The 27,671-nt window shown below is 41.7% G+C and overlaps 1 protein-coding gene across 1 annotated transcript; it reads right to left on the bottom strand.

Moving 5' to 3' along the window:
- Positions 1-724: 724 nt before the first annotated feature.
- SLC6A16 (solute carrier family 6 member 16) lies at positions 725-27,294 on the bottom strand. Its single transcript, XM_055413187.2, has 12 exons — positions 27,230-27,294; positions 24,990-25,480; positions 24,397-24,554; positions 24,082-24,208; positions 23,701-23,876; positions 23,353-23,463; positions 22,936-23,177; positions 4,009-4,195; positions 3,475-3,676; positions 3,174-3,333; positions 1,196-1,358; positions 725-985 (listed from the first exon to the last, which is right to left on the bottom strand). The coding sequence occupies exons 1-12, from the start codon at positions 27,232-27,234 to the stop codon at positions 725-727; spliced, it is 2,283 nt and encodes a 760-aa protein (XP_055269162.2). The 5' UTR covers positions 27,235-27,294.
- Positions 27,295-27,671: the final 377 nt, after the last annotated feature.

The raw sequence follows: 27,671 nt of genomic DNA, 5'->3' as shown, positions 1-27,671 counted from the left end.
TCCCCAAGCTGGTTGTGTGTCAATTCACAGATACACAGTCCACAACCGTCCTGGAACCTATTGAAAATTAATTTTTAGAGGAGTGATGGGGTTACCACTTCCCATCAGCAAGTGTATTAATATCCTTTACATCTTTATTGAAGTCACCATTTCCTGGGTTTCTTCTGGCTCAAGGTCAATCCTTGGATAAAGTAAGTCGAGTAATCTAGCATTTAATTTACCATGGCAAGGAAAGGCAGGAACTCAGGGCTGGACATTTGGCTCTCAAAAGAATGGAAGCCTCATGAGAGGAAGACTGAACATCTGAGATATTTATAGAAGAAGAAGAAAAAAAAAGATCTGCTCACACTCAGTGCTTAGAATCCCAGTGGACTAATTTATTGACCAACAGCATTATTCCTCCAGATTCATTACAGAAACTGGGTAGACAAGTTGAGAAACAGGTTGTGTAGGCATCACCAATGGCATATAAAATGGTCAGTGTATATACTGAGGAAGGTATGGGGAAAACACAATGAAAGTAGTAACCAGGGAGGATGTGGTCTAGGAGATGAACTGCAAAGCCAGGCTCCATGAGTTTCCCCACCCCTCCCAAAAACGTCCCTATCCTTGGAAATAAAAGCAGTTCTGGGTCTAGAGACATCAACAGTTGCAATTTGATATTGACTTGCCTATTAATAACTGTTTTGAGGGATATATGATGTCAGGCCAAATAGTTAGGAAGTCACACAACAGGTTGATCAGCAAGTTGAATATCACCTTGGAGGATTTCCTCGTTTTTGACCTCTTTAATGGGTGTCAGTTGGAGACTTAGGGGTAAGGACTTGGAGGATATCATAGGCTTGTCCCAGCGGGTGGAGCTGAAGGGAATGCCATGAGTGAAGCAATATACAAAGTATATAGGGATGGGAAGGATGACAATGATTAAAAGGGCAAACAGTATGAACAGCCCCCATGATGGGTATTGTCGAACCACTTCTTTTGACTGTGGAGAGATGGGAAAGGGGTTCAGAACGTGGAAGTTCCCAGAAAAGGAAGGACTGGGGAAAGGGAGGGTCAGAGGAGAACCAGGGCAGAGGATTAAGAGTTTCCAGGGAGTCAGAGAATAAGATGATAGTCTTTAGACCAAGAGTGGATTGAAAAATCTAGCCCTCCACTCCGTATGAAGGTCGGGGGTCTGAGGAGGGCGACTTACAGTGCTTGAGTCCCAGGCCAGATAGGTGACATTCTTCAGAGATAGTTGAAATATAGTGCTCACAGACAGGGCTAGCAGCACAACTGGAATTAGACAGGACCACAGCCAACGAATGATGGAGGACACAGGATGGCCCCACAGGCTAGCTGCGTCTGCAAAGAAACTGAGAGGAAGGGCCACAAGACTGTAGAAGGCCTAGTTGGGCCTTACCCAGTCTTGGAGGACAAGATTAGCCAGACCTTAGCCCCCGCCTCAGCTCAAGCCTCAACCTCTATCTTCTTCTCAGTCAATCTTCTATCCCTACTCAAGGAAAAATTTCAAACATTCCTCTACTGCTCAAAAACATTTCATGGATATCAGTGCCCTCAGGATAAAGGCCAAGTCCCTTTCATTCATTCTGTGAATATGAGAGTGTCTATGACATACCAGGGATTCTTCTAGTTGCTGGGTGTCCATAGCGAAAAACACAGACTCTAAAAGAGTAACATTTGACCCTCCTTCAGCTTTTCTTAGCTTCTTCCAGCCAATATATTCAGCCTCCTTTACTGCATGTTCTCAATCTCAATGAATACACAAATGGGGTCCTTTGGTCTAGAGTGTCCTTCTCTCTCCCTCTTTGTCTACATATTCATCTGTCCAGACTAAGCTCAATCATCCTCTCACCTAGGATGCTTTCCCCAATTCTCCAGATGCCCCTAAATGTCCCTGGCTACCTCTACTATAGGCTTTCCTTCTTGTACTGGGATTGTCTGCTCATACATGTCTTCCTCCTTGGACTCTGCACTCTTTGAAGAGGATGAGCTTATTCCATTCATTTGTACCCCAGTACCACAAGACTTTCTTGACACAAAAAAAAACTCAAATACACGTGAGTGAGTTATGAATGAGTAAACTGACTCCAAGAACCACTGTCAGCTGAAAACGCTGCCACCTGAAACTTCTACCCTTAAATTATACCATGTGGATGACTACACATCTGCCTGTTTAACAATTGGGCCTGGGAGTTGTTTGTATTCCTTGTATTTTATTTGGGTTTTCACACTCTTCCTTCCACGGTTATGTTTAATGTTCCTGATTATCCTGTTCCCTCTTCCTTAGTAGCTTTTCCTTGCAGAATGAGACCATATCTCTCAACCTACACCTCTCCCACCTTAGCCCAAGCCATTCGTGAGCTCCCATTTGGAATATTGCAATAGCTCCTAACTGCTCTCCTTGCTTCACTCTTGATTCCTCACAGTCTATTCACCATACAACAATCAGTCATAGGTATCTTTTTGAAAAAACAAATCTGATAATGTCAATCCCCTTCTCAAAACCCTTCCATGCCTCCTCTCTCATTCTACATAAAAAACTAAGTCCTGCCATAGCTAAAAGGTCCTACATCATCTCCCATTGCCTCTCTGGCGTCATCTCATAACATTCTTTTCTAATCTCTGATTTCCTTGTTGCTCGAAAACTTCAGGAATGATGCTTCCTCTTGCTTTGGTACCGCCTGTTTTCTCTCCTTGGAACGCTCTCTCAAAGTTTCCTCACGGTTCCTTCTCTCACTTCATGCAGGAGTCTGCTCAGATGTCACCTTATCAGAGAGGCCTTCCCTGTGACCCTATCAAAGTTATTAACAGCACACACTCCCACTGTTGATCATCTTGTCTCACTTTTTTACTTTTCTCCTGTCAGCTGTCCCCTCTTGACATTTGTATTTGTTCATTTGCTTATTATTATGAATATCTACCACTAGAATGTAAACTCCCTGGGGACAGGGGTGCTTGTTTTACTCAATGCTCTGTCCTCCATGACTGAAACAGTTTCCAGCACATATTAAGCACCCCGGAAATATGTTAAATGAATGAATGAATAAAAAGTTTTCTCAGAAGGCCCTGGAGTTCCCTGAAGTTAAGAGTCCCTATGTCACTCTTGTCAAGTGAAAATAGAGGCAACAAGAAAGGCGTCAACCTTCCCTATAGACCCAAGCTATCACCTGCTGGCCTCTCCGGCCCATTTCACAGCCAAGTTTTCAAATATGAGGACGATGATTATAGGGAGGACTGTCCAGTAGTCAGTCAGCAGTCTGATGTAGTAGCTGCCTGAAGGTCGAGTGAAGAAGAGGCCACACAGGAACATGAGCACCAAGACAACCACTGGAGGGAACAATGGATTTAGATCAAGATCAGAGGTCTGGCTGGGTAACAAGGGCTAAGCAGAGGTGACAGACTAGGGCTGTATAAGAATCTGAATGAAGTCAGGGTCATTGATGGGTATACACATGTAGGTCAGAGTACCTGTAAACAGCTTTGTATATTTCTGGACAGAAATAAAGATGTCCTGGAGAGAGGAAATGATGCCCTGCATGATCCCTATCATGGTGGATATCTCCAGGTTCAGCAACATTAGGAAGAACAGGAAGGACCAGAAGACAGACCCAGGAATAAAAGACATGGCTTCAATGAAGGCCAGGAAAGCAAAGTTTGTGCTCTCCTTAATCTGTGAAGGGGAGAAAGGGCAGAAGTTAAAGTGTCCTTGAATTTAACAAAAACAACAAAAAGTACAGAGATACATTCTATCTTTCCTGAAAATTTTCTTAAAATCCCTGCGCCACTGAGAAAACCAGATTTCCAAGCTGACCATCTGACATGGAAAACCAATCCACCTAGTGTTACGCATAGAAGAGCATTCTGCATTCTTTGCATTACCAAGGTTGCAGCTTATCCTGGTGCTTCTGGAGTTTTTTTTAATGGTGCAAATAAAAGCTGAAATTTCTGTTCTACAAAAGGGTTTGAAGGAACTCTAGGACTCATTCACCTATTTTTACTGACCTTCAAAAACTGCTCCTCTAAGTTGCACTCAGGCACATGGCTGAGGACCTCCTTCTTGATGGGGTTGGAGAGGCTGTTGAACCAGGAGGTGAAGATGGAGGTTGGGTTACCAATCAGATTTTGAGGTGGCTGGGCCTCAGGAGGCAGTATCCCCATGTTTACCAGCTTCAAAAGTGTTTCAATATTCCTGAGGATAAGGAGTTGAATCACATATAATCATTTTGCTCCTTAGAAAATGACCTGCTTTTCTCTTATCTTCCAAACAAGAAAGGACATCATGTTACTGATCTGGGTAAGGTAGAGCCTGGGATTAAACCTAGAAGCCACCCACCTTCAAAGTCATGAATTTTTATGAGCCTGGATAATTTATGACATTGAGGGGATGAGGCAGGCGAAGCCTTTCCTATAGTCTTCTTGAGTCTTATAGAGTTCTTGGAAACTCTGAGTCCCTGCTCTAATGATGGAGTCTCTTATTCACTCCTTACCTCTTATTCACACCCTACCTCTTTCTTAGACTAGCAGGTGGAAGTCAACCTTCTAAGCTTTGTATAACTGAATGTCAGGGAGCATTTACTTAAGTATACCATATGCATAACAGTCCCATGAAGTTGTACTATGTTGTGAGAAACTTCTTGCACTTTTTGATCTTGGTCATGCTCTCTAACCTTTATCTTACCCCATGACCTTCTGCAGATCTACTCTGCTCACACTTCTTACAGTTTCAGGGCATGCCATGCTCTCTCATGCTCAAGACCAACCCCACTCCCACTATCATTCTTCACTTGGGCTAATTCCTATAAATCCTTAAAACTTCAGCTCATTGCTCTATAAGAACTTCAATGGAAGGTTTGCTGATAATAGCAAAATGCAAGTTGCAGAGATCAAACCAGTCAATCCTAAAGGAAATCAACCCTGAATATACACTGAAAGGACTGATGCTGAAGCTGAAGCTTCAATACTTGGGCCTCGTGATATGAAGAGCCGACTCACTGGAAAAGACCCTGATACTGGAAAAGATTGAAGGCAAGAAGAGAAGGGTAGGAGAGAGGATGAGATGGTTGGGTGGCATGTCTACTGACTCAGTAGACATGAGTTTGAGCAAACTCCGAAAGATGGTGCAGGACAGGGAAGCCTGGCATGCTGTATGTAGTCCATGGAGTCACAAAGAGTCAGACATAACTTAGCAACTGAACAGCAACAATGAAGCAGCATTTCTAATCATATTTTATTTTATTTTTTTATGTTTTTCAACTATTTTACTGAAAGATTAGAAAAAATTCTGAATACAGCATTGATTTCAGGCAGGAAAATTGCCACTCCTCTGTTCACAGAGGACAAAGATGACCCTAGGCTGTTCTGTTTGATTTTTCTTGCATAAATGTATTCTAAAAAGCGTAATCATTACTGCAGGCCATTGCCACAGAGAAATGAGCTTAAGTGATCTTCCAGGACTTCCCACATTCTAGTCACTCTAACGGGCAAAATAAACCTGTCAGAGTAAACTGCACAAAGTCTTTCAAATGAAAATATTAGTAAGGTTTAGTTGAACATCCAAATTCTATCAAGAAGTAGAGGGAGAAAAATTGCCACACAGTCCCCAAAGTAAAGTGAAGTCACTTAGTCGTGTCCGACTCTTTGCGACCATATGAACTATAGCCTGCCAGGCTTCCCTGTCCATGGGATTTTCCAGGCGAGAGTACTGGAGTGGGTTGCCATTTCCTTCTCCTCTAATCATATTTTAGAAAATAAAATACTATATGCTCTTCTGGTAATAGGGAAGTTAAATATTTGGACCAAACTTCTCACTGGAAATAATTTAAAAGACTCAAAGATATTTTTAAATCTTGAAAAATAAAAATATTGACAAGATAATAAGGAATTACAGTATTGAACAAAAATCAGAGTACAAACAAAAGCAGTGGGGAAAGAAGACTTGCAAAGCAATTTTGCCTTGAAGGTTATGTCAAATACATCAAACTATACCTGAAGTTTCCAGGCATAGTTTGATGTAAAACCACCAGAGCATGCCCAAAGTAAGGATTAGAACAGAAGGTCTTCCCCTAAATCTGGCATTTCAAAGGGTTGCACCTTCAGTAATAAAAAATGAACCAGATGCTTGCACCCAACTGTTCCACACCAGAGGGAACACAAGGAAGGCTGCTTCAGAAAGGGGCAAAACAAGGGCAAATTTTTAAGGTTCCTGAATGTCATAACCACAGCCAGTCCTAGCTTAAACTTGGAGCCCAAATATTTGAGCCTGGTTGTCAGAAAAGCTCAAATTAGAATCTTTCTAATGTCCCTATGTATCAAGTAAAAGCAAAAGTCCTATCTGGGTGAATATACCCTCTTCTTAGGCCTGAAAGAATTCTTACAAATAATAGTCAAATAAACAGGACATGGAGAGAACCACACACACAAAAACAAGACATCATGAGAAATAACACAATAATAATATCGCTAAAGTTACTACAAATATTAGAATTACAAAAAATTATAATACAACTAAGTTTACTATGCTTAAATAATAAAAGACAAGCTTGGAAATATTTGCAGGAGACAAGAAACTATAAGTTGACCATAAGGATTTTTAAAAATGAAACAGAACCTCCTGAAATAAAAAATAACTGAGATTTAAAAGTCAGTAGTGCCTGATGAACTCTGGACGGAGGTTCGTGACATTGTACAGGAGACAGGGACCAAGACCATCCCCATGGAAAAGAAATGCAAAAAAGCAAAATGGCTGTTTGAGGAGGCCTTACAAATAGCTGTGAAAAGAAGAGAAGCGAAAAGCAAAGGAGAAAAGGAAAGATATAAGCATCTGAATGCAGAGTTCCAGAGAATAGCAAGGAGAGATAAGAAAGCCTTCCTCAGTGATCAATGCAAAGAAATAGAGGAAAACAACAGAATAGGAAAAACAAGAGATCTCTTCAAGAAAATCAGAGATTCCAAGGGAACATTTCATGCAAAGATGGGCTCAATAAAGGACAGAAATGGTAAAGGACCTAACAGAAGCAGAAGATATTAAGAAGAGGTGGCAAGAATACACAGAAGAACTGTACAAAAAAGATCTTCACGACCAAGATAGTCATGATAACGTGATCACTGACCTAGAGCCAGACATCTTGGAATGTGAAGTCAAATGGGCCTTAGAGAGCATCACGACGAACAAAGCTAGTGGAGGTGATGGAATTCCAGTTGAGCTATTTCAAATCTTGAAAGATGATGCTGTGAAAGTGCTGCACTCAATATGCCAGCAAATTTGGAAAACTCAGCAGTGGCCACAGGACTGGAAAAGGTCAGTCTTCATTCCAATCCCAAAGAAAGGCAATGTCAAAGAATGCTCAAACTACCGCACAATTGCACTCATCTCACACGCTAGTAAAGTCATGCTCAAAATTCTCCAAGCCAGGCTTCAGCAATATGTGAACTGTGAACTTCCAGATGTTCAAGCAGGTTTTAGAAAAGGCAGAGGCACCAGAGATTAAATTGCCAACATCCGCTGGATCATGGAGAAAGCAAGAGAGTTCCAGAAAAACATCTATTTCTGCTTCATTGACTATGCCAAAGCCTTTGACTGTGTGGATCACAAGAAACTGTGGAAAATTCTGAAAGAGATGGGAATACCAGACCACCTGACCTGCCTCTTGAGAAACCTGTATGCAGGTCAGGAAGCAACAGTTAGAACTGTACATGGAACAACAGACTGGTTCCAAATAGGAAAAGGAGTACGTCAAGGCTGTATATTGTCACCTTGCTTATTTAACTGATATGCAGAGTACATCATGAGGAACGCTGAGCTGGAAGAAGCACAAGCTGGAATCAAGATTGCAGGAGAAATATCAATAACCTCAGATATGCAGATGACACTACCCTTATGGCAGAAAGTGAAGAGGAACTCAAAAGCCTCTTGATGAAAGTGAAAGAGGAGAGTGAAAAGGTTGGCTTGAAGCTCAACATTCAGAAAACAAAGATCATGGCATCTGGTCCCATCACTTCATGGGAAAGAGATGGAAAAACAGTGGAAACAGTGTCAGACTTAATTTTTTTGGGCTCCAAAATCACTGCAGATGCTGATTGCAGCCATGAAATTAAAAGACGCTTACTCCTTGGAAGGAAAGTTATGACCAACCTAGATAACATATTAAAAAGCAGAGACATTACTTTGCCAACAAAGATCTGTCTAGTCAAGGCTATGGTTTTTCCCGTGGTCATGTGTGGATGTGAGAGTTGGACTGTGAAAAAAGCTGATCGCCGAAGAATTGATGCTTTTGAACTGTGGTGTTGGAGAAGACTCTTGAGAGTCCCTTGGACTGCAAGGAGATCCAACCAGTCCATTCTAAAGGAGATCAGTCCTGGGTGTTCATTGGAAGGACTGATGCTAAAGCTGAAACTGCAATACTTTGGCCACCTCATGCGACGAGTTGACTCACTGGAAAAGACTCTGATGCTGGGAGGGATTGGGGGCAGGAGGAGAAGGGGACGACAGAGAATGAGATGGCTGGATGGCATCACCGACTCTGTGGACATGAGTTTGAGTGAACTCCGGGAGTTGGTGATGGATAGGGAGGCCTGGCGTGCTGTGATTCATGGGGTCGTGGAGAGTCGGACACGACTGAGCGACTGAACTGAACTGATGGATAATTCTAATTTCACAATTAGGCACAGGGGCACAACTTATCCTCCCACTTTAAACAACTAGACAAAATGTATAAAACAACTGTTTTTAGACATTAGATAACAGGCAGTACAGAACTGGGATCCCTGAGAAAAGGAAAACAAATGAGGTGTACCATGTAATTATCCTTGTTTTTTGCCTGAAAGCACATTCTAATCTGCAGAGCAGAAAAGATCACAAGTAAACCATGGCAGTCTCATTGAGTTAGGGAGATAAAGAAGGAGTTCATGGAGGCCAAAGAAATTGGAAGTTCCAAGGAAGAATTCTGGAGGAAATGCAGTTATGAAGAAGAATTCCAGAAATTTGCATCCAGTCTGTTGAGTGTGTGCTGAATTTTAAGACTCACACATACAGGATGAAAATCCACAAGACTATATATAACTGGAAAACATCCAATCTGAATGTGGTATTCGGTAGAGAGTCCAGAAGGGCCATGCCTTCCGAGTGAGACTGAAGGACTCCTGGAGAAAAGAGGGCTCTAGACCCACCCTGCTGAAGCTTAAAATCAAGCCCCAAAAGTATCAAACTGAACCACAAGTATCATTACTTGCTAGAACAAAGCTCAATCAATACTCATTCAAGGAAGGCAACAAAAAGTCAGACACTCAAAAATACAGAATTCACAAAGTCCAACCTCCAGTCAAAAATTAGCAAACAAATGAAGAAAGTGAAAAATGTGACCTTGATCAGTATAAAAACACAGTAAATAAAAGTCATAAACTAGAGCAATAAATGACAGATGAAGGACTTAACAGTCAGGGATACTAAAATATCTATGTTAAAAAAAACAGTGTTAAAGTATTTTTAAAAAATATGAACCTAACAAGCAGAGAAACGGAAGACCGAAAAAAGAACCAGGGGAGACTTCCCTGGTGGTACAGAGGGAATCCACCTGCCAATGCCGGGGACGCAGTTTCAAGCCCTGGTCTGGGATGATACCACATGCCATAGAGCAGCTAAGCCCGTGCGCCACCACTACTGAGCTTGCGCTCTAGAGCCTGTGCTCCACAGCAAAAGAAGCCACCAAAATGAGAAACCCACACACCACAAACAGAGAGTAGCGCCTGCTTGCCACAACTAGAGAAAAGCCTGTTCAGCAACAAAGACTCAGCATAGCCAAAAATAAAAATAAATAAATGTTTAAAATTAGCTTTGTGGAGAAGGAAATGGCAACCCACTCCAGTATTCTTGCTGGGGAAATCCCATAGACAGAGGAGTCTAGCAGGCTATGGTCCATGGGGTTGCAAACAGTTAGACACAACTTAGTGACTAAACAACAACAAAGATATCTACTTATTCATTTGTACTTATATAAATTTCTAAGGCCTATGTGTGTATATATATATGTCCACAATCCCTTTTTTTTTAATTTTACAATTTAAAAAATCTGAGGGCAAACATGTTTTTTTATGATCCATTTGGTTACCAAACCTGAGATGATCTGAATTTATTTGCTGGTGAAATAAAGACTATTTATTTCCCCCCCCAAAAAAAATAAATAAAATAAAATTAGCTTTGAAAAAATAACACTTGACGAAACAAAAAGAGCCCCACAATATATTAAGTATATTGTGTAAATTGAAGTATAATTAAGAATCTTTCTTCCCACAAAGAAAACTCTAGGCCCAGATGGCTCACTGGCATATTCTGTCAAATAACTTGAGTCATAAATAATAATATTACAGAAACTCTTTTGGAAACCAGAGAAGGAGGAAATATTTCCCAGGTTGTTTTATGAAGCCAGTATTACCTTGATAATAAAACCATGCAAGGACACGAGAAGAAAACAAAATACTGACACCGCTCATCAACTAGATTTAACATCCTTAACAAAAGTCAACAGATTTAATCCAGCAACAGATAAAAATATAATACACCATGATCAAGTGGAGTTTATTTCAGGAATGCAAGAATGTTTCAACATTCAAAAATCAACCAATATAATGAATCACACTAAAAATATAGAAGAAATAAAGAATCAACTCACTAGTTGTAGAGTAACTGTATAACAAAATTCCAGCACTCATTTATGTAAAAAAAAGTGCACAAAACAAGGAATATAAGGGAACTTGCTTAACCTAATTAAAGACATCTGGGGAGGAAATCCTGCAAATAATATGGTACATACTAGTGATTCACTGCTTTCTCCTGAAAATGGCAAAATGCGTGAATGTCCATTCATACTCTTTCTATCTTCTACTGGAGATTCTAGTCAGTGAAATAAATAAATTATAAGTAAAATAATTTTTTTAAAGATTAGAAAGGAAGAAGTAAAAGTCTTCATACACAGATATGTGATTGTATATGTAGTAAAACCTAAAGCTACAAAAATAAGTGAATTTATCAAGGCCAATACCCACAAATTAGTTATATTCCAATATACTAAGCAGTGAACAATTAAAATTTCAGAATATTATTTACAGTAGAACATAAAACACAAAATTATTATAGAAAAACATTACAAAATATTATAAGACATGCCATATATTGAAATTTACAGAATACTATTGAAAGAAATTAAAGAACATATAGGGATATACCATGTTCTTAAATAAGAAGACAAAATTTTGTTAATTATTCATTCTTCCCAAAATGATCCATAGAGTCAATGCAATCTCAACAGCAGAGCATAACTCTTTTTGTAAAAAAAAAAAAAAAAAATTGACAAACTGTTTCTAAAACTTACAAGGGGGAAGTGGCCAAGAGGGTGGAGTAGAAAGACCCTGACCTCACCTCCTCCCACAGGCACACCAAAACTAAAATTATTTACAAGGCAACTATTGATATGAACAAGAAGAAGATTAGTAGAAAAAATCTTCTACAACTAAAGATATAAAGAAGGAAATACAACAAGATGGGTAGGAGGATCAGAGACAAGGTATAATCAAGACCCCGGGGAAGATGACTCACAAGTGGGAGGATAATTACAATTGTAGGGGTTCTCACCAGGGAGCAAGGGGTACAAGCCCCTCATTGGGCTCCCCATCCCCTAGGTTCTGCACTGGGAAGACGCGCCCCCAGAATCTTTGACTTTGAAAGTGAGTGGGGCTTATTTTCAGGAGAGTCAGGGCTATGGGAAATAGAGATTCTACTGTTAAAGGATGCACACAAAATCTCATACACTACAGGACCCAGGGCAGAAGCAGTAATTTGAAAAAAGCTCGAGTCAGACTCACTTGCTGATCTTGGAGAGCCTCCCAGAGAGGAGGAAGAAGACAACTGGGACTCATCCTGGGGACAAAGACACTGGCAGTAGCCATTTTAGGAAACTCATTCTACCACGAGGACAGTGGAGTTGGCAAGTGCCATTTTGGAAATGTACCTCTAGCTTATTAGTCCCAGGACTCAGATCTACCCACCATTCAGTTGGCACCAGTGCTGGGATGCCTCAGGCCAACCAAGTAGTTTGATGGAGACCCAGTGCTAACCACTAGAGGGCCCAGGATTCAGCCCCACTCACCAGAGGACAGACATCATACTGGAATCTTTTATGACCAAACACTATGTGACTAAAAGTCAACTACAAGGAAAAACTGCAAAAATTAAAAAAAAAAAAACCACAAAAACATGTAGGTTACACAATATGCTACTAAACAACCGATGGGTCACTGAAAAAAATCAGAGGGAATTCAAAAATACCAGGAGATAAATGAAAATTAAGACACCATAATCCAAAACCAGTGAAAATGAGGCAAGAATATACAATGGGGAAAAGACAACCTCTTCAATAAATGGTGTTGGGAAAACTGGATAGTTATAAACAAAAGAATCAAACTGAACAGCTTTTTCACACCACATACAAAAATAAACTAAAAACGGATTAAAGACTTAAACATAAGACCTGAAACCATAAAACTGCTAGAAGAAAACTTAGTATACTTTTTGACATCAATCTTAACAATATATTTTCTCAGGCAACAGAAACAAAAGCAAAAATAAACAAATGGGACCAAATTAAACTTGAAAGCTTATGCACAGTGAAGGAAACTATTAATAAAACAAAAAAGGCCACCTATTGTATGGGAAAAGATATTTGCAAATGATATACCAGCAGGGGGCTAAAATCCAAAATATACAGAGAACACATACAGTTCAGTTCAGTTCAGTTCAGCCGCTTAGTCGTGTCCGACTCTTTGTGACCCCATGAACCACAGCACACCAGGCCTCCCTGTCCATCACCAACTCCCGGCGTTCACTCAAACTCATGTCCATCGAGTCGGTGATGCCATCCAGCCATCTCATTCTCTGTCGTCCCTGTGTCCTCCTACCCCCAATCCCTCCTAGCACCAGACTCTTTTCCAGTGAGTCAACTCGTCGCATGAGGTGGCCAAAGGATTGGAGTTTCAGCTTTAGCATCAGACCTTCCAATGAACACCCAGGATTGATCTCCTTTAGAATGGACTGGTTGGATCTCCTTGCAGTCAAAGGGACTCTCAAGAGTCTTCTCCAGCACCACAGTTCAAAAGCATCAATTCTTCGGCGATCAGCTTTCTTCACAGTCCAACTCTCACAACCATACATGACCACTGGAAAAACCATAGCCTTGACTAGACGGACCTTGGTTGGCAAAGTAATGTCTTTGCAACTCAACGTAAAAACAACCCAGTTAGAAAATGGGCAGAGGACTGAGTAGACATTTTTCCAGAGAAGACATACAGATGGACAACAGGCTCATGAAAAGATGCTCAAGATCACTAATTATTAGAGAAATGCAAATCAAGACTACAGCAAGGTATCACCCAACACCTGTCAGAACAGCTATTATCAAAAAACAACAATAAAAAGTGTGCTGAGAAAGTGGAGAAAAGGGAACGCTTATACATTGTTGGTGGAATGTAAATTGCTACAGCCACTCTTGAAAAGAGTATTGAAATTCCTCAATAAATTAAAACAGAACCACCATATGATCCAGCAATTCTACTCCTGGGTATTTACCCAAGAAAATGAAAACACTAATTTGAAAAGATATATGCACCCCATTTTCATTATTACTTACAATAGCTAAGATATGAACTCAACCTAAATGTCCATAATAGATGAATGGATAATAGGTAAAACTGAATCACTTTGCTGTACACTTGAAACTAACATTGTTAATCAAGTATGTTCCAATATAAAATAAAAAAATTTTTAAATTGATGAAATACACCAAGCTTCCCAGGTGGCGCTAGTGGTAAAAAAAAAAAAAAAACTGACTGGCAATGCAGGAGATGTAAGAGATACAGGTTCAATCCCTGGGTCTGTAAGATCCCCTGGAGGAGGAAATGGCAACCTACGCCAGTATTCTAGCGGGGATAGTCCCATGGACAGAAAAGCCTGGTGGTCTATAGTCCACAGGGTCACAAAGAGTCGGACACGACTGAGTGACTGAGCAACAACTACATATATATATATATATATATATAAAATGAAATATTTACTCAGTCACAAAAAATAAGGAAATCTTGCCATTTGCAACAATACAAATGGATATCATGCTAAATGAAATAAATCATACAGAGAAAGACAAATGTTGTATGAGATCACTCATGCATGGAATCTAAAAAACAAATGAATGCACATAACTAACAGAAACAGAGTCATAGATACAATCATAGTTACAGAGAACAAACAGATGGTTGCCAGAAGGGAGGTGTTAAGGGAGGAGAGAAATTGGTGAGGGAGATTAAGTTACAAAATAAATGAGTCATAGCTATAAACTGTACCATGTGGAGAATATTGCCAATATTTATGTAATATCTTTGTATGATGACAGATGATATCTAGACTTACATTTTGAAATGTAGAGAAATACTGAATTACTGTGTTATGTGCCAAGAATGAACACAGTGTTGTAGGTCAATTATACATCAAAAACAAAGAAACTCATAGAAAAAGAGATCAGATGTGTGGTTACCAGATGCATCGGGGCGGGGGGAGGAGGAACTGGATGAAGATAGTCAAAAGGTACAAACTTCCAGTTATAAGATAAGTAAGTACTAAGATGGACTGAATCAGAGGTAAGTTGGTGAACTTAAATATAGATCAATAGTATTACACAATCTGAGGAACAGAGGAAATCATATTTCAGAACATAGTGAACAGAGCCTCAGGGGCTTACAGGACAGTAACAGAGAGTTTAACATACGTACACGTAATTTAGAGTTCGAAAAGGAGAGGAGAGAATGAGGCAGAAAAAATAGTTAAAGAGAGAATGATGGTTAAGTTCTCAAAGTCGGTGAAAAATACACATTTACAAATTTACAAAGCTTAGCCAATTCCAAGTAGGATGAATATTTTTTGAATTCCTTCTCAGCAGAAATGGCAGAGTTCAGATGTACATTCTACCCTACTTTTATTTGATGCAACTGAAAGTCCTGTACATGAAAGAACTCTGAAAAGTAAAAGGTAGCAACAGGCAGCTCGGAAAAGGAAAGCCAAATTCAAAGTACCACTGCATTAGCAGCGAATTACAATGATTTTTCCCGATAGCATCTCCTGACCTGGACTCAAAAGTAGCCTGAAACCAAGAACTGTCTATAGAGTATAGACATAAAGAATCCCAAGAGAAAAGTCCGGTATTTCTGGCCCAAGGAAAAGAGGCCTCAAATTTCAGAGAGAACAAGAGAAATCCCCTGATTTTCCTTGATCTTTTCTGTTTTATCAAACATGTCAGACAATCCTGCAGCAACCGAGGTGGCTGGACAAGTACCTATACATCTGAGATGGAAATCCTCCTCTGATCAAATAAACTGTGGTTCCAAGTACACGGATAAGGGAGGAAAATCCCTGTTACTTTAAGTATTTTTTTTCTATTGTCTCAATGTGTAGCCCTGGAGGCAGATGGAGTTGATGAAATGAGTAGCAGAGCAGGGAAGCTAAAGCTCTAGTTTTCTAGGCAGAAAACCAAGTAGTGGGGCTTCTTAAGAACTGGAAAGTGTTGGGGAGACTTCAGGTACGAAGGAGCTGAAGAAGGTGATCCCATAAAGTGTTATATGAAACACTTGATAGCACAGGGTTATATCTGACCCTGAACAGCATTCCAAAGACTTGGACAACTAGAAAATAAGGTTTATCACTGCCCAGCTTCCAAACTATTCAGTTCAGTTCAGTTCAGTCGCTCAGTTGTGTCCGACTCTCTGTGACCCCATGAATCACAGCACACCAGGCCTCCCTGTCCATCACCAACTCCCGGAGTTCACTCAAACTCATGTCCATCGAGTCGGTGATGCCATCCAGCCATCTCATTCTCTGTCGTCCCCTTCTCCTCCCGCCCCCAACCTTTCCCAGCATCAGTGGCACACAATTAAATAGATCCAAACAGCACTGAAATTAAAAACTGAACTGACATTGGGACCACAGCCCACAGAAGATGGGAAGAAACTTATAACATAAATCTAACTAGGGCAGTTATCTCATAAAACTGTAAAAAAAAAAATTCTCCAAAGAAAATGAATACAGTCTCATATATGTTTAAAATAACTATATACAAGACAAAATTACTTAATGTATAAAGAATCAGGAAAATCTCAATATGCCATAAGGAAAAAGATAATCAATACATAACAATCACAAAATGACATAGAAGTTTTAATTATCAGACTTTAAAGCAATTATTATAATCATACTCTGAGAAGTCAGAGCAAACACTCTTGAAACAAGTAGAAAGACAGACTATCAGCAGACAAAAGATACAACAAAAATACTAAGTGGAAAATTTTATAACTGAAAAATACAATAACAGAAAATTCACTTGAGTGGCTAAATAACAGAATGAAGATGTCAGAAGAAATAGTCAGCGGCCTGGCTGAAAAAGTTCTCTGAAACTTTGGCATTTGGTCAAAGTCCTAATACTTTAGATTCAAGAATCTCAATGAAACTTAAATAGGAGTTGATAAACCTGAAAAACCTATGCCTAGACACATCAAAATCAAACAAATGAAAACTAAACATGAAAAAATCTGGAATATATGGATTTGTCTATGCACTTTGCTGTACACTTGAAACTAGCAACACTGTATATCAACTATACTTCAATATTTTAAAATTGTTTTTAATCTGAAAGCTGCCAAAGAAAAACAACACATTATATACACAGGGGAACAATTTGAGTGACTGTGTTTCTCATCAGAAATGGAGACCAGAAAGAAATAGTACATTTTTTAGGTACTGAAAGAGAAGGATTGTCAACACACAATCCCTCCAAAAAAATAACTGTAAAATAAAGGCATTATTAGATGAAGAAATTTCAAAAAATTCATTGCCAACGTATCTTTAATATTAAAGAAATGCTAAAAGTTTTTCAGATGGAATGGAAATAATACTGGAGGGAAAATTCAAACTTCAGAAACTAAGGAAGAGCAACGAAAATGATATCCAGGTAAATATAGCAGAATATTTTTCTCCTCTTAAGTTTGAAACTACATATGTCAGTTGAAAGTAAAATTTATAACATTGTTTGATAGGATTTTCAGTGTATGTGGTACATATGACAACCATAAAATAAAGTGGGGAAGATCAAGGGTCTTATGATGATGATCCAGTTTTACATGTCACTTAAAGTGGTAAAATATTAATTCTAATTAGACTTTAAAAAGTTAAGTGCACATTTTTATTAGGTTGTTTGCCTTCTCATTGAGTTGAAAGATTTCTTTACATATTCCAAATAACATGTAGTTGATCCTTCAACAAAATGGGGGTTAGAGACTTCCCTGGTGGTCCAGTGATTAAGAATCCATCTGCCAATGTAGGGCACATGGGTTCGATCCCTGATCTCGGAAGATTCGACATGCTGCAGGGCAACTAAGCCCCTGCACCACAACTAGAGAAAGACCTATCACAGCCAAAAATAATTTTTAAAAAAAAAAAAAGCTCATCGAAAGTTATCTATTTTTTAAAAATAGGATGCTGGGAGAACCATTCCTTTGCACCGTTGAAAGTCCACTTTTAACTTATAGTCAGACCTCCACATCTGCAGTTCCTCAGGATCCAGTTCTGTATCCATGGATTCAGCCAATCGCAGACCATGTAGTACTGTAGTACGATTGAAAAAAATCCACGTATAACTAAGTGGGCCTGTGCAATTCAAACTTGCATTGTGCAAAGATCAACTGTGTACAGAATATATAAATTCCTCCAATTTTGTAACATGTACTTTCATTATCTTAATGGAATCTTTCAAAGAGAAAATGATTTTAATCCCAATGGTGTTCAATTATAAGGGCTCTCCTACTAGCAGCAATGAGAACTCTATAAAGTATAGAAAAACAGCAGATACAGAGAATGGCAGGCAATACCACTAGGACTAAGGCAAATTAATGAGAAAGGAACGAATGTAGAGGAGTGATTTCTAGGATATCTTTTCAAATTCTTTAAGAAAAACAAGAGTATATATAGTATGTCATCTTCTGTGTAAGTAAGAAAGTAAATAAGAAAATACACATTTTTCTACTTATTTTTACAAATATCAGAAGGATAAAGTAAAAAATAATGAGTTTCCTTCAGAGGACGGGTGGGAATTCGGTTGAAGTGATGGTCAGTCCAGTTCAGTCGCTCAGTCGTGTCTCTTTGTGACCCCATGAACCACAGCACGCCAGGCCTCCTTGTCCATCACCAACTCCCAGAGTCCACCCAAACCCATGTCCAAACCTGAGTTGGTGATGCCATCCAGCCATCTCATCCTCTGTCGTCCCCTTCTCCTCCTGCCCTCAATCTTTCCCAGCATTAGGGTCTTTTCAAATGAGTCAGCTCTCCGCATCAGGTGGCCAAAGTATTGGAGTTTCAGCTTCAACATCAGTCCTTCCAATGAACATCCAGGACTGATCTCCTTTAGGATAGACTGGTTGGATCTCCCTGCAGTCCAAGGGACTCTCAAGAGTCTTCTCCAACACCACAGTTCAGAAGCATAAATTCTTTGGCGCTCAGCTTTCTTTATGGTCTAGCTCTCACATCCATACATGACCACTGGAAAAACCACAGCCTTGACTAGACGGGCTTTTGTTGGCAAAGTAATGTCTCTGCTTTTTAATATGCTGTCTAGGTTAATCATAACTTTCCTTCCAAGCAGTAAGCGTCTTTTAATTTCATGGCTGTAATCACCATCTGCAGTGATTTTGGAGCCCAGAAAAAGTCAGCCACTGTTTCCACTGTTTCCCCATCTATTTGCCACGAAATGATGGGACAGGATGCCATGATCTTAAGTTTTCTGAATGTTGAGCTTCAAGCCAACTTTTTCACTCTCCTCTTTCACTTTCATCAAGAGGCTCTTTAGTTCTTCTTCACTTTCTGCCATAAGGGTGGTGTCATCTGCCTATCTGAGGTTATTGATATTTCTCCCAGCAATCTTGATTCCAACTTGTGCTTTCTCTAGCCCAGCGTTTCTCATGACATACTCTGCATATAAGTTAAATAAGCAGGGTAACAATATATAGCCTTGATGTACTCCTTTTCTGATTTGGAAACAGTCTGTTGTCCCACGTCTGGTTCTAACTGTTGCTTCTTGACCTGCATACAGGTTTCTCAGGAGGCAGGTCAGGTGGTCTGATATTCCCATCTCTTGAGAATTTTCCACAGTTTATTGTGATCCACACAGTCAAAGGCTTTGGCTTAGTCAATAAAGCTGAAATAGATGTTTTTCTGGAACTCTCTGGCTTTTTCAATGATCCATTGGATGTTGGCAATTTAATCTCTGGTTCCTCTGCCTTTTCTAAATCCAGCTTGAACATCTAGAAGTTCAAGATTCACGAAGTGCTTAAGCCTGGCTTGGAGAATTTTGAGCATTACTTTACTAGCGTGTGAGATGAGTGCAATTGTGTGGTAGTTGAGCATTCTTTGGCATTGCCTTTCTTTGGGATTGGAATGAAGACTGACCTCTTCCAGTCCTGTGGACTCTGCTGAGTTTTCCAAATTTGCTGGCATATTGAATGCAGCACTTTCACAGCATCGCCTTTCAGGATTTGAAATAGCTCAACTGGAATTCCATCACCTCCACTAGTTTTGTTCATAATGATGCTTCCTAAGGCCCACTTAACTTCACGTTCCAGGATGTCCGGCTCTAGGTGAGTGATCACACCATCATGATTATCTGGGAGAGTGACTTTTCTCTGTATCTTCTTGTATAATTTTGTCTTTGGAATCCATATTAATGTTTAATAAAATAAAATTAGGGGCCCTAAAATGTCATACAAACAGAAACATATGAACATAACTGTATTTCAAGTGAATAACATAACCACACTGAACAGAGGAGAAAGAACTAGCCCAAGTAAGTTTTGAACACAGCATTTTGACCATAAAATTCAGGATAAAGACAAGAAGTTGTCAGCGAACACTGGAACATAGGATTAATGTAGTGTGTGTGTGTGCGTGCATGCTCAGTCGTGTCCTACTCTTTGCTACCTCATGGGCTATAGCCAGGCAGGCTTCTCTGTCCATGGGATTTCCCAGGCAAGGATACTGGAATGGGTTGCCATTTCCTCCTCCAGAGGATCTTCCTGACCCAGGGATCAAACCCATGACTCCTGTGTCTCCTGCACTGCAGGCAGATTCTTTACCACTGAGCCATCGGGGAAGCCATATCCTAGTATCAGAATTAAGCAATGGGTGTGTGTGAGAGACAGACAGACACAGAGACAGTATGTTTTCTATCAACACTGTGGAAAGCAATTTGCATTATCTAGTGAAGCAGAAAATAGATGCAGTAGACTGAAGAAACATGGTCACGGAATTTAGCAGCTCTTCCTATCAAGAGTGCCGTCTATGGGGTCGCACAGAGTCGGACACAACTGAAGCGACTTAGCAGCAGCAGCAGCAGCAGCCTATCAAGAGACAAAGTCTATTTTTCCACTCCTTGAACCTGGGGTGTCTTTGCGAATTCCTTTGACCAAAAAAAATGTAACAGCAGTGACAACGGGAGCATTCTCATGCTTAGGCTTCACGACATTTTTCTGATTCCACCTTTATTCTCTGTGAGCTGCCATATGAGGAAGCCCAGGCTGGCCATAAGGTGAGGCTTCCTGGAAGAGAACAGGCTTTGCTGACCTGCCAACTGTGCAAGCAGAGTGTGCCCAGCCACCACCATGTACAACAGAGAAGTGCGGCTCCAGCTGGGCCCAGCTGAATGCAGACATGTGAGTTAACCCACCCACACTCAGGAGAAGAATTTTCCAGTCAACCCACAGAATCATAAGGAAATAATAAACCACTGCTGTTTTCAGCCACTTACTTTCAGAGTGATATGTCTCACAGTAATAGATAACTACACTCCAACAATTTCACTTATGCTTATATACCCTTGAAAAATGTGCACACGTGTAGTGCATGAGGAAAATGTACAATGTTTAGAGAAACATTGCTTCAATAGCCAAAATCAAGAAAGATTGTACAAACATTCACTAGTAGTAGAATGGGTAAATAAACTACGGTATGTTCATTTACTGGAATATTATACAGCATTAAAAAGCACAGACTAGAGGAAAACACAACAATACGGTGAATCTTTCAAGCACATGTTGAGTTAAAAAAGTAAAACACAAAAGAATACAAAGAAAATGTGTATGTAAATGAACAAATTAGACTACGTAAATGGATACATTAAACTACTGCTTTGTATAAATGTTCAAATTAAACTATATTGTTTAGATAAGCATATATATAAGAAAATGTATAGAAAACAAAGAACTAATTATCATAAAAGTCACAATAATGGGTACCTCTAGGAAGGAGGAAAGAAGTTATAATTAGAGATACATGACGAGCTTCCAAGGTCATTTTAGTTCTTACAATGGGTGCTACACATTTTGTTTTATGCATGTTTCTACCCCATGAACTGTAGCTCAGCAGGCTTCTCTGTCCATGGGATTCTCCAGGCAAGAAGACTGGAGTGGGTTGCCATTTCCTTCTCCAGGGGATCTTCCCAACCCACGGATCAAACCTGGGTCTCCTGCATTGCAGGCAGATTCTTTACCATCTGAGACACAAAGGAAGTCCCTCTATATGTATGTAATATACAATAAAATGTTTTTTTAAATATTAAAAATACCATTACACTCCCACCAGTCTGGCAAAATTTTAAAGTTTGACCAAGTTTAATGGAGTGTTGTGCAGAAAGTGAAATACACGGAATTCTCACGCATCATAAACCATGTTGAAAATCAGACAACGTATGTTAAGTCTATAGGTGTAACCCTCTAGAAGGAAAACAGTGGCCATTCGCATGGATTAGGATTACCAACGATAAATTCAGCTTAGGTTTTCCTCCTCTGGGAGTTCTTCTCTGAGTAGCTCAGGCGGAATGAATAGCTCTGTATTTTGTCCTCCTCATGACTTCTACTGCTGGTTATCATGAGTTTAAGACCATATAATCAAGTATCTAATTCCCCTCCCCTTCTCCCTCCAAATCTCAAAACTCAGTGAAGGCAAGGTCTATGGTCTGATTCACCTGTCCAATCTTCATGTTATACAAGGAGTACTTTCCAAATATCTGATGAGTGTTTTTGAAATTAATGCCTAAAGTATTAAAAATGGGGATGAATTAAAGAATAAAAAGAATTTAAAAATAAAGGCTCCAGTTCTGAGAGTCCTTTTAAGGTTTAAGAATGACAGACTGGGTGTTCATTGGAAGGACTGATGCTGAAGCTGAAACTCCAGTACTTTGGCCACCTCATGTGAAGAGTTGACTCATTGGAAAAGACTCTGATGCTGGGAGGGACTGGGGGCAGGAGGAGAAGGGGACGACAGAGAATGAGATGGCTGGATGGCATCACCGACTCGATGGACATGAGTTTGGGTGGACTCTGGGAGTTGGTGATGGACAGGGAGGCCTGGCGCACTACGGTTCATGGGGTTGCAAAGAGTCAGACACAACTGAGCGACTGAACTGAACTGATGATAGACTAACAGAAATCCCTAAATTTAGGAGCTGACAGTAAAGAATGAAGGCATTCAGGAAGTGGAGAGTTCTACAGATGACTGTGGTTCTGGATGCGATCTGGGACTAGAGTAACCTTGACTGCTTTCATATCTCTGTGGTGGTACTCTGAGGCGAACAGCTGGCATTCTCAGAGTCTGAAGGTTTCTAGGACTAGAAAAGGGCTCTCCCTAGACAACAGGGATTCTACTGCCTCTGTTTTTCACTATAGGGAGAAGTAGAGGCTTGCAGGTGCACCTGAGACTGAGGCGTGTGAATGTGGGTCTTTGCAGCAACTTTACGGTTAAGCTCTCTGTGTTTTGTAGTTCCCTGAGGCTGGGGTCCTCAACTAAGAGGTTGGCCTTACTTCTCATTGCAGCGGTGCGTGAGCTGCGTGGCCCAGAAGCCCAAGATAGAGAAGATAAAAGGTGTGACAAGCATCATGGAGACCAGGTTAGCCAGAGCCACAATAACGGCATCACTGAGACAGCTGTTGGATGATTTCGTGTGTGAGGCTATGGCAACAATGGAGCCCAAGCCGAGGCCCAAGGAACACAAGACCTGGTTCCCTGCTCCACGCCATACGTTCACATTGTATATCGCTGATATCTAAAAGTGAGAAGACAAGTGTTAAGGGAAGATGTCAAAGAAGGAGAGGAGAATCTTAAAAGGGTTAAAATGGGGAGAGGGGACACAGAGAGAGATAATGGGGAAAGGATGCCCTAAGAATAGGCAGGAAATGTCCTCCAAGGCCTGACAGGGGAATGAGGAAGATACACCTTACCTTGACAATTGTCATATAGTGAAGGCCAAACAGTGCCCCTTCTAGCATTATACTCCGCACGACAAAACAGAGCATTATGAGACCACTGGTTGATACCAAGACACTCATTACCTGAATTGAGAGTGGGACAAAGCATGTACCAGTGGGAGTCAGCCAGTAATCGGCAAAGATCAAAAGTTCTGAATCAGAAATGAGGAGGAGTTAGAAGACAGCTTCTAGCCGGGGTCAGGGGCTACAGGGAGTAAAAAGTCAGAGGGAGTGAAAAATTAGGAAATCACAGAGTAACAGAGTTAGGTGAGGGCCAAAGCATCTGAGAACGTCAAGATATCAAAAAAATGGGTGGCTCACCTTCCCAGTCCACTTGAGTCCACTAAGCGTGAAAGCACCAAGAAGACACAGGGACACGAATAAAGGCAGGATCAGACTGAACACTGGTGGCCCGTCCTCCTCAATACTATCTGAGGCCTTCAGAGTCATCCGGTACCAGAAGTACAGGGAGGGCGTCGTCCGAGCACACTCAGGATCTGCAGGAACCTGGCTCTGGATGTGCCTGCGGGACAGGATGGCCCCTCCCCGCTTCTTACCCCCCCACACTCTCCCCTTTCCCCCCCATTTCTTCTTCCTTCCACAATCTTCCTCCTCTTTATCACTCCTTGCTCCTTTCTCTTCTTCCAATTTTCCTCCTACCTCTCTGCTTTTCCCCCTTCTCATCTTTCACTTCCTTCTCACCAAAGCCACTGGTGTTCTCCAGTAAGGGACATTTCTCCCATGGAACGGGATACTGGAAGGACTGACTCAAGTAGAAGAGGATCCAGGCAGTGATCACATTCAAGAACAAGCCATTGACGAAGCACACCTAGGGGCCAGGGAGGACGTGGCTGGGGAGGAAGGGAGGGGTCAGGAAAAAGGAGGGGATTTGACAGAGGATTGGGGAACTGAAGGGATCTGACCCATGGAAGTGCAGTCTTGGGACCCATTCCAGGATGAGGGTTAGGATGGGGATGGGGTGTAAAGGGTAGGCCTGGGCAGCCCAGGGCTCCTCACCATGAAGCCTGTATACCCGACACCACCAATCCAGGGGCTGATGACCTTCCACACACCAATGTTGCCCTGACGCATCCTCTGACCAGCTGCCATCTCCAGGAAGAGGAGAGGAATCCCGACCAAGAACAGCAAGCAGATGTACATGATGAAAAAAATGCCTGTGCAGGGGATTCAGGGAGGAGCTCTCAGAACCAGCTGGCTTTTTGGTGCCTGGACTTCTTCATGGGTACAGAAAAGCTCATTCCCCACCAGTGACCTCCCTCAGGGGCATAGGCATCAGGGGTCAACTGTTTCCACATCCCTTACAGTTCCAGGCGTCCAGTTCTTTGGTCTCTAATTCCTGGAAGACCCAAACATCTAGTCTTCACCTCCACCCTGGATCCAGGCTTCTAGCCCCACCATCCTCCTGTTCAGATACTCTGTACCTCTACCCCTCTCATGATCCTTCACATTCAGGCATCTGACTCCTATTCTGCTCAGAATACCAAATCTTTATCCTCTACAGGTCCCAGAGACCTTGGGAGTTTGAAGTCTAGACAGGCCTCCATCTTGTTAGCCCCTGTGGATCCATGGTTCCTGGTACCCAGACTTACCACCTCCGCTATGAAGCCACAGGTAGCAAAAACTCCAGAGACTGGATGGCCTCATGGTATAGCCCATCTGGACCAGGAGGTACTCAGCCTTTTTGGACCAGAATGGACGTGTAATGAGGACTTCACTTGTCTCCTCTGGCACCTGAACTTTCTCGGGTAAGAATCTCTGTTTCAGGACTGGGGCAGCCCCTGCCCCCGTGACAGGGGTTGCCTTGGGATGGCTGGCCCTGCTCTGAGCCTCAAAAGCTTGTGTCTCCCAGGCCTGAGCCCTCACGGCCCGGGCCTCAAAAGCCTGGACCTCAGAGACCCAGGCCGTCAGAGACCAGATGCCTGTGCCCTTGTCTTCCAAACCATGACCTCCGGGGGAGCTTTCAGCAGATGAGACTTTGGCCAATGATGTTCCTGAAGCCTGGGCCTCTATCATCACTTCAGGCAGACTTTCAGGAGCAGCTCCGACTTTCGCAAGGGAGGATTTGATTTTGTGAGTAGACCTGAAGGACACCAAAAACTAGATTTTAGGTTTTAGAGTGAAAGGATGACTGAGTTCCAAAACAATCCTCAACACCTCCTAAGGAAACCTTCCATTTCTGTCCCTGTGTGTATATGCTAAGTCACTTTAGTCGTGTTTGACTCTTTGCGACCCCATGGACTGTAGCCCACTAGGCTCCTCTGTCCATGGGATTCTCCAGGCAGGGATACTGGAGAGGGTTGCCATGCCCTCCTTCAGGGGACCTACCTGACCCAGGGATCAAACCTGCATCTCCTGCATTGGCAGATGGATTCTCTGCCACTGAGCCACCTGGGAAATCCCAGATTTTACCATGCATGTGTGCATGGTAAGTGGCTTCAGTCATATCCGATTCTGTGCAAGCCTATGTACTTTAGCCTGCCAGGCACCTCTGTCCATGGGATTCTCCAGGCAAGAATACTGGAGTGGGTTGCCATGCCCTCCTCCAGGGGATCTTCCCAACTCAGGGATCAAACCCGCGTCTCTGATGTCTCCTGCATTGGTAGGTAGGTTATTTACCACTAGCACCACTGGGAAGACCCATTTCTGTCTTTACCACCACTGAAATTCAAAGCACAAAAGAATCTTTTACATAAGTTTTACTTCTTAGAAACGTTTCAGTGCAAGGGATAAAGACAAATAGCCAAGCTAATAGTGAGGAATTCCACTCAAAAAGTTTCTAAAAACTTTGAGGTACACTCCATACAGAGGACAGTACTATTTATAGTGGGCTTCTGAATCAAAGGAAAGACTTTAATACTAAATCTGCCTGGTAAACCAATCTTAGGAAAGCTGCTGTACTTCTCCGAGCTGTTTCACCTGTAAAACACTCAGGTTTCTGCTCAAATATCACCTCACCAGAGACGCCTTCCCTGCCAGCCTATCTAGAATAGTAGCTGCTGCTGCTGCTGCTGCTAAGTCACTTCAGTCGTGTCCGACTCTGTGTGACCCCATAGACGGAAGCCCACCAGGCTCCCCCATCCCTGGGATTCTCCAGGCAAGAACACTGGAGTGGGTTGCCATTTCCTTCTCACCTACCCACAACTCTCTCCATCCAACCTACTTTTTTCTTCATAGCATTTCTCACCTCCTGATGTGATTATCTCTTGACAGTTAGTCTCAGTTCAGTTCAGTTCAGTTCAATCGCTCAGTCGTGACCGACTCTTTGCGATCCCATGAGTCACAGCATGCCAGGCCTCCCTGTCCATCACCAACTCCCGGAGTTCACTCAAACTCATGTCCATCGAGTTGGTGATGCCATCCAGACATCTCATTCTCTGTTGTCCCCTTCTCCTCCCACCCCCAATCCCTCCCAGCATCAGAGTCTTTCCCAGTGAGTCAACTCATCGCATGAGGTGGCCAAAGGATTGGAGTTTCAATTTTAGCATCAGTCCTTCCAATGAACACCCAGGATTGATCTCCTCTAGAATGGATTGGTTGGATCTCCTTGCAATCCAAGGGACTCTCAAGAGTCTTCTCCAACACCACAGTTCAAAAGCATCCATTCTTTGGCGCTCAGCTTTCTTCACAGTCCAACTCTCACATCCATACATGACCACGGGAAAAACCATAGCCTTGACTAGACGGACCTTGGTTGGCAAAGTAATGTCTCTGCTTTTTAAGATGCTATCTAGGTTGGTCATAATTTTCCTACCAAGGAGTTAGTCTAGTCACAGTCTAACCAAGCTCCCCACCCCACTGCTCTGTCCCCAACAAGTGGATGGTGCTTTACCTCATATCTGGGGCCACTTTCCTCTCTCTTCTTTGTGCTTCCACCACTCTGACCTGTTGCTGGCTCTTCAAACGCTCTACAAGAGAATAGGCAAGGATCATGATGGAAAAGAAAAGGGAAAAAACAGGATGTGGAAGAGGGGAAGAGAGAGGGAACTGGAGTTTTCTTTCAGAAGAGGAAAGAAGAGTATGCCACCCAAAAGCAGAGGCAGCGAGTAGGTGCCAGGACAGCACAGGCACACCTGGGTCACAAGGATAAATCAACTGTGAGACACACTGTTTCCAAAGAGTTCATAAGTAGCTCAGGAAATGCTTACATTTCAATGACAGGTTAAAAAAAAAACAACTCAGATATAAATTTCCATCCTTGGAGAAGGAAATGGCAACCCACTCCAGTGTTCTTGCCTGGAGAATCCCAGGGACGGGGAAGCCTGGTGGGCTGC

The sequence above is a fragment of the Moschus berezovskii genome, chromosome 22 (assembly GCF_049115385.1).
Source record: "Moschus berezovskii isolate FMDL1 chromosome 22, NW_MosBer_1.0, whole genome shotgun sequence".
Classification (NCBI taxonomy): domain Eukaryota; kingdom Metazoa; phylum Chordata; class Mammalia; order Artiodactyla; family Moschidae; genus Moschus; species Moschus berezovskii.
This window is presented reverse-complemented; position numbering and strand designations above follow the sequence as displayed.

Excerpts from the sequence above, each read along its gene's own strand:
- SLC6A16 (XM_055413187.2), bottom strand. Across the intron at positions 23,464-23,700 it reads GACTCAAGTGGACTGGGAAG|GTAATGAGTGTCTTGGTATC; the intron begins GTGAGCCACCCA and ends CTCTCAATTCAG. Across the intron at positions 1,359-3,173 it reads TGGGCCGGAGAGGCCAGCAG|TTTCTTTGCAGACGCAGCTA; the intron begins GTGATAGCTTGG and ends CCTTCCTCTCAG.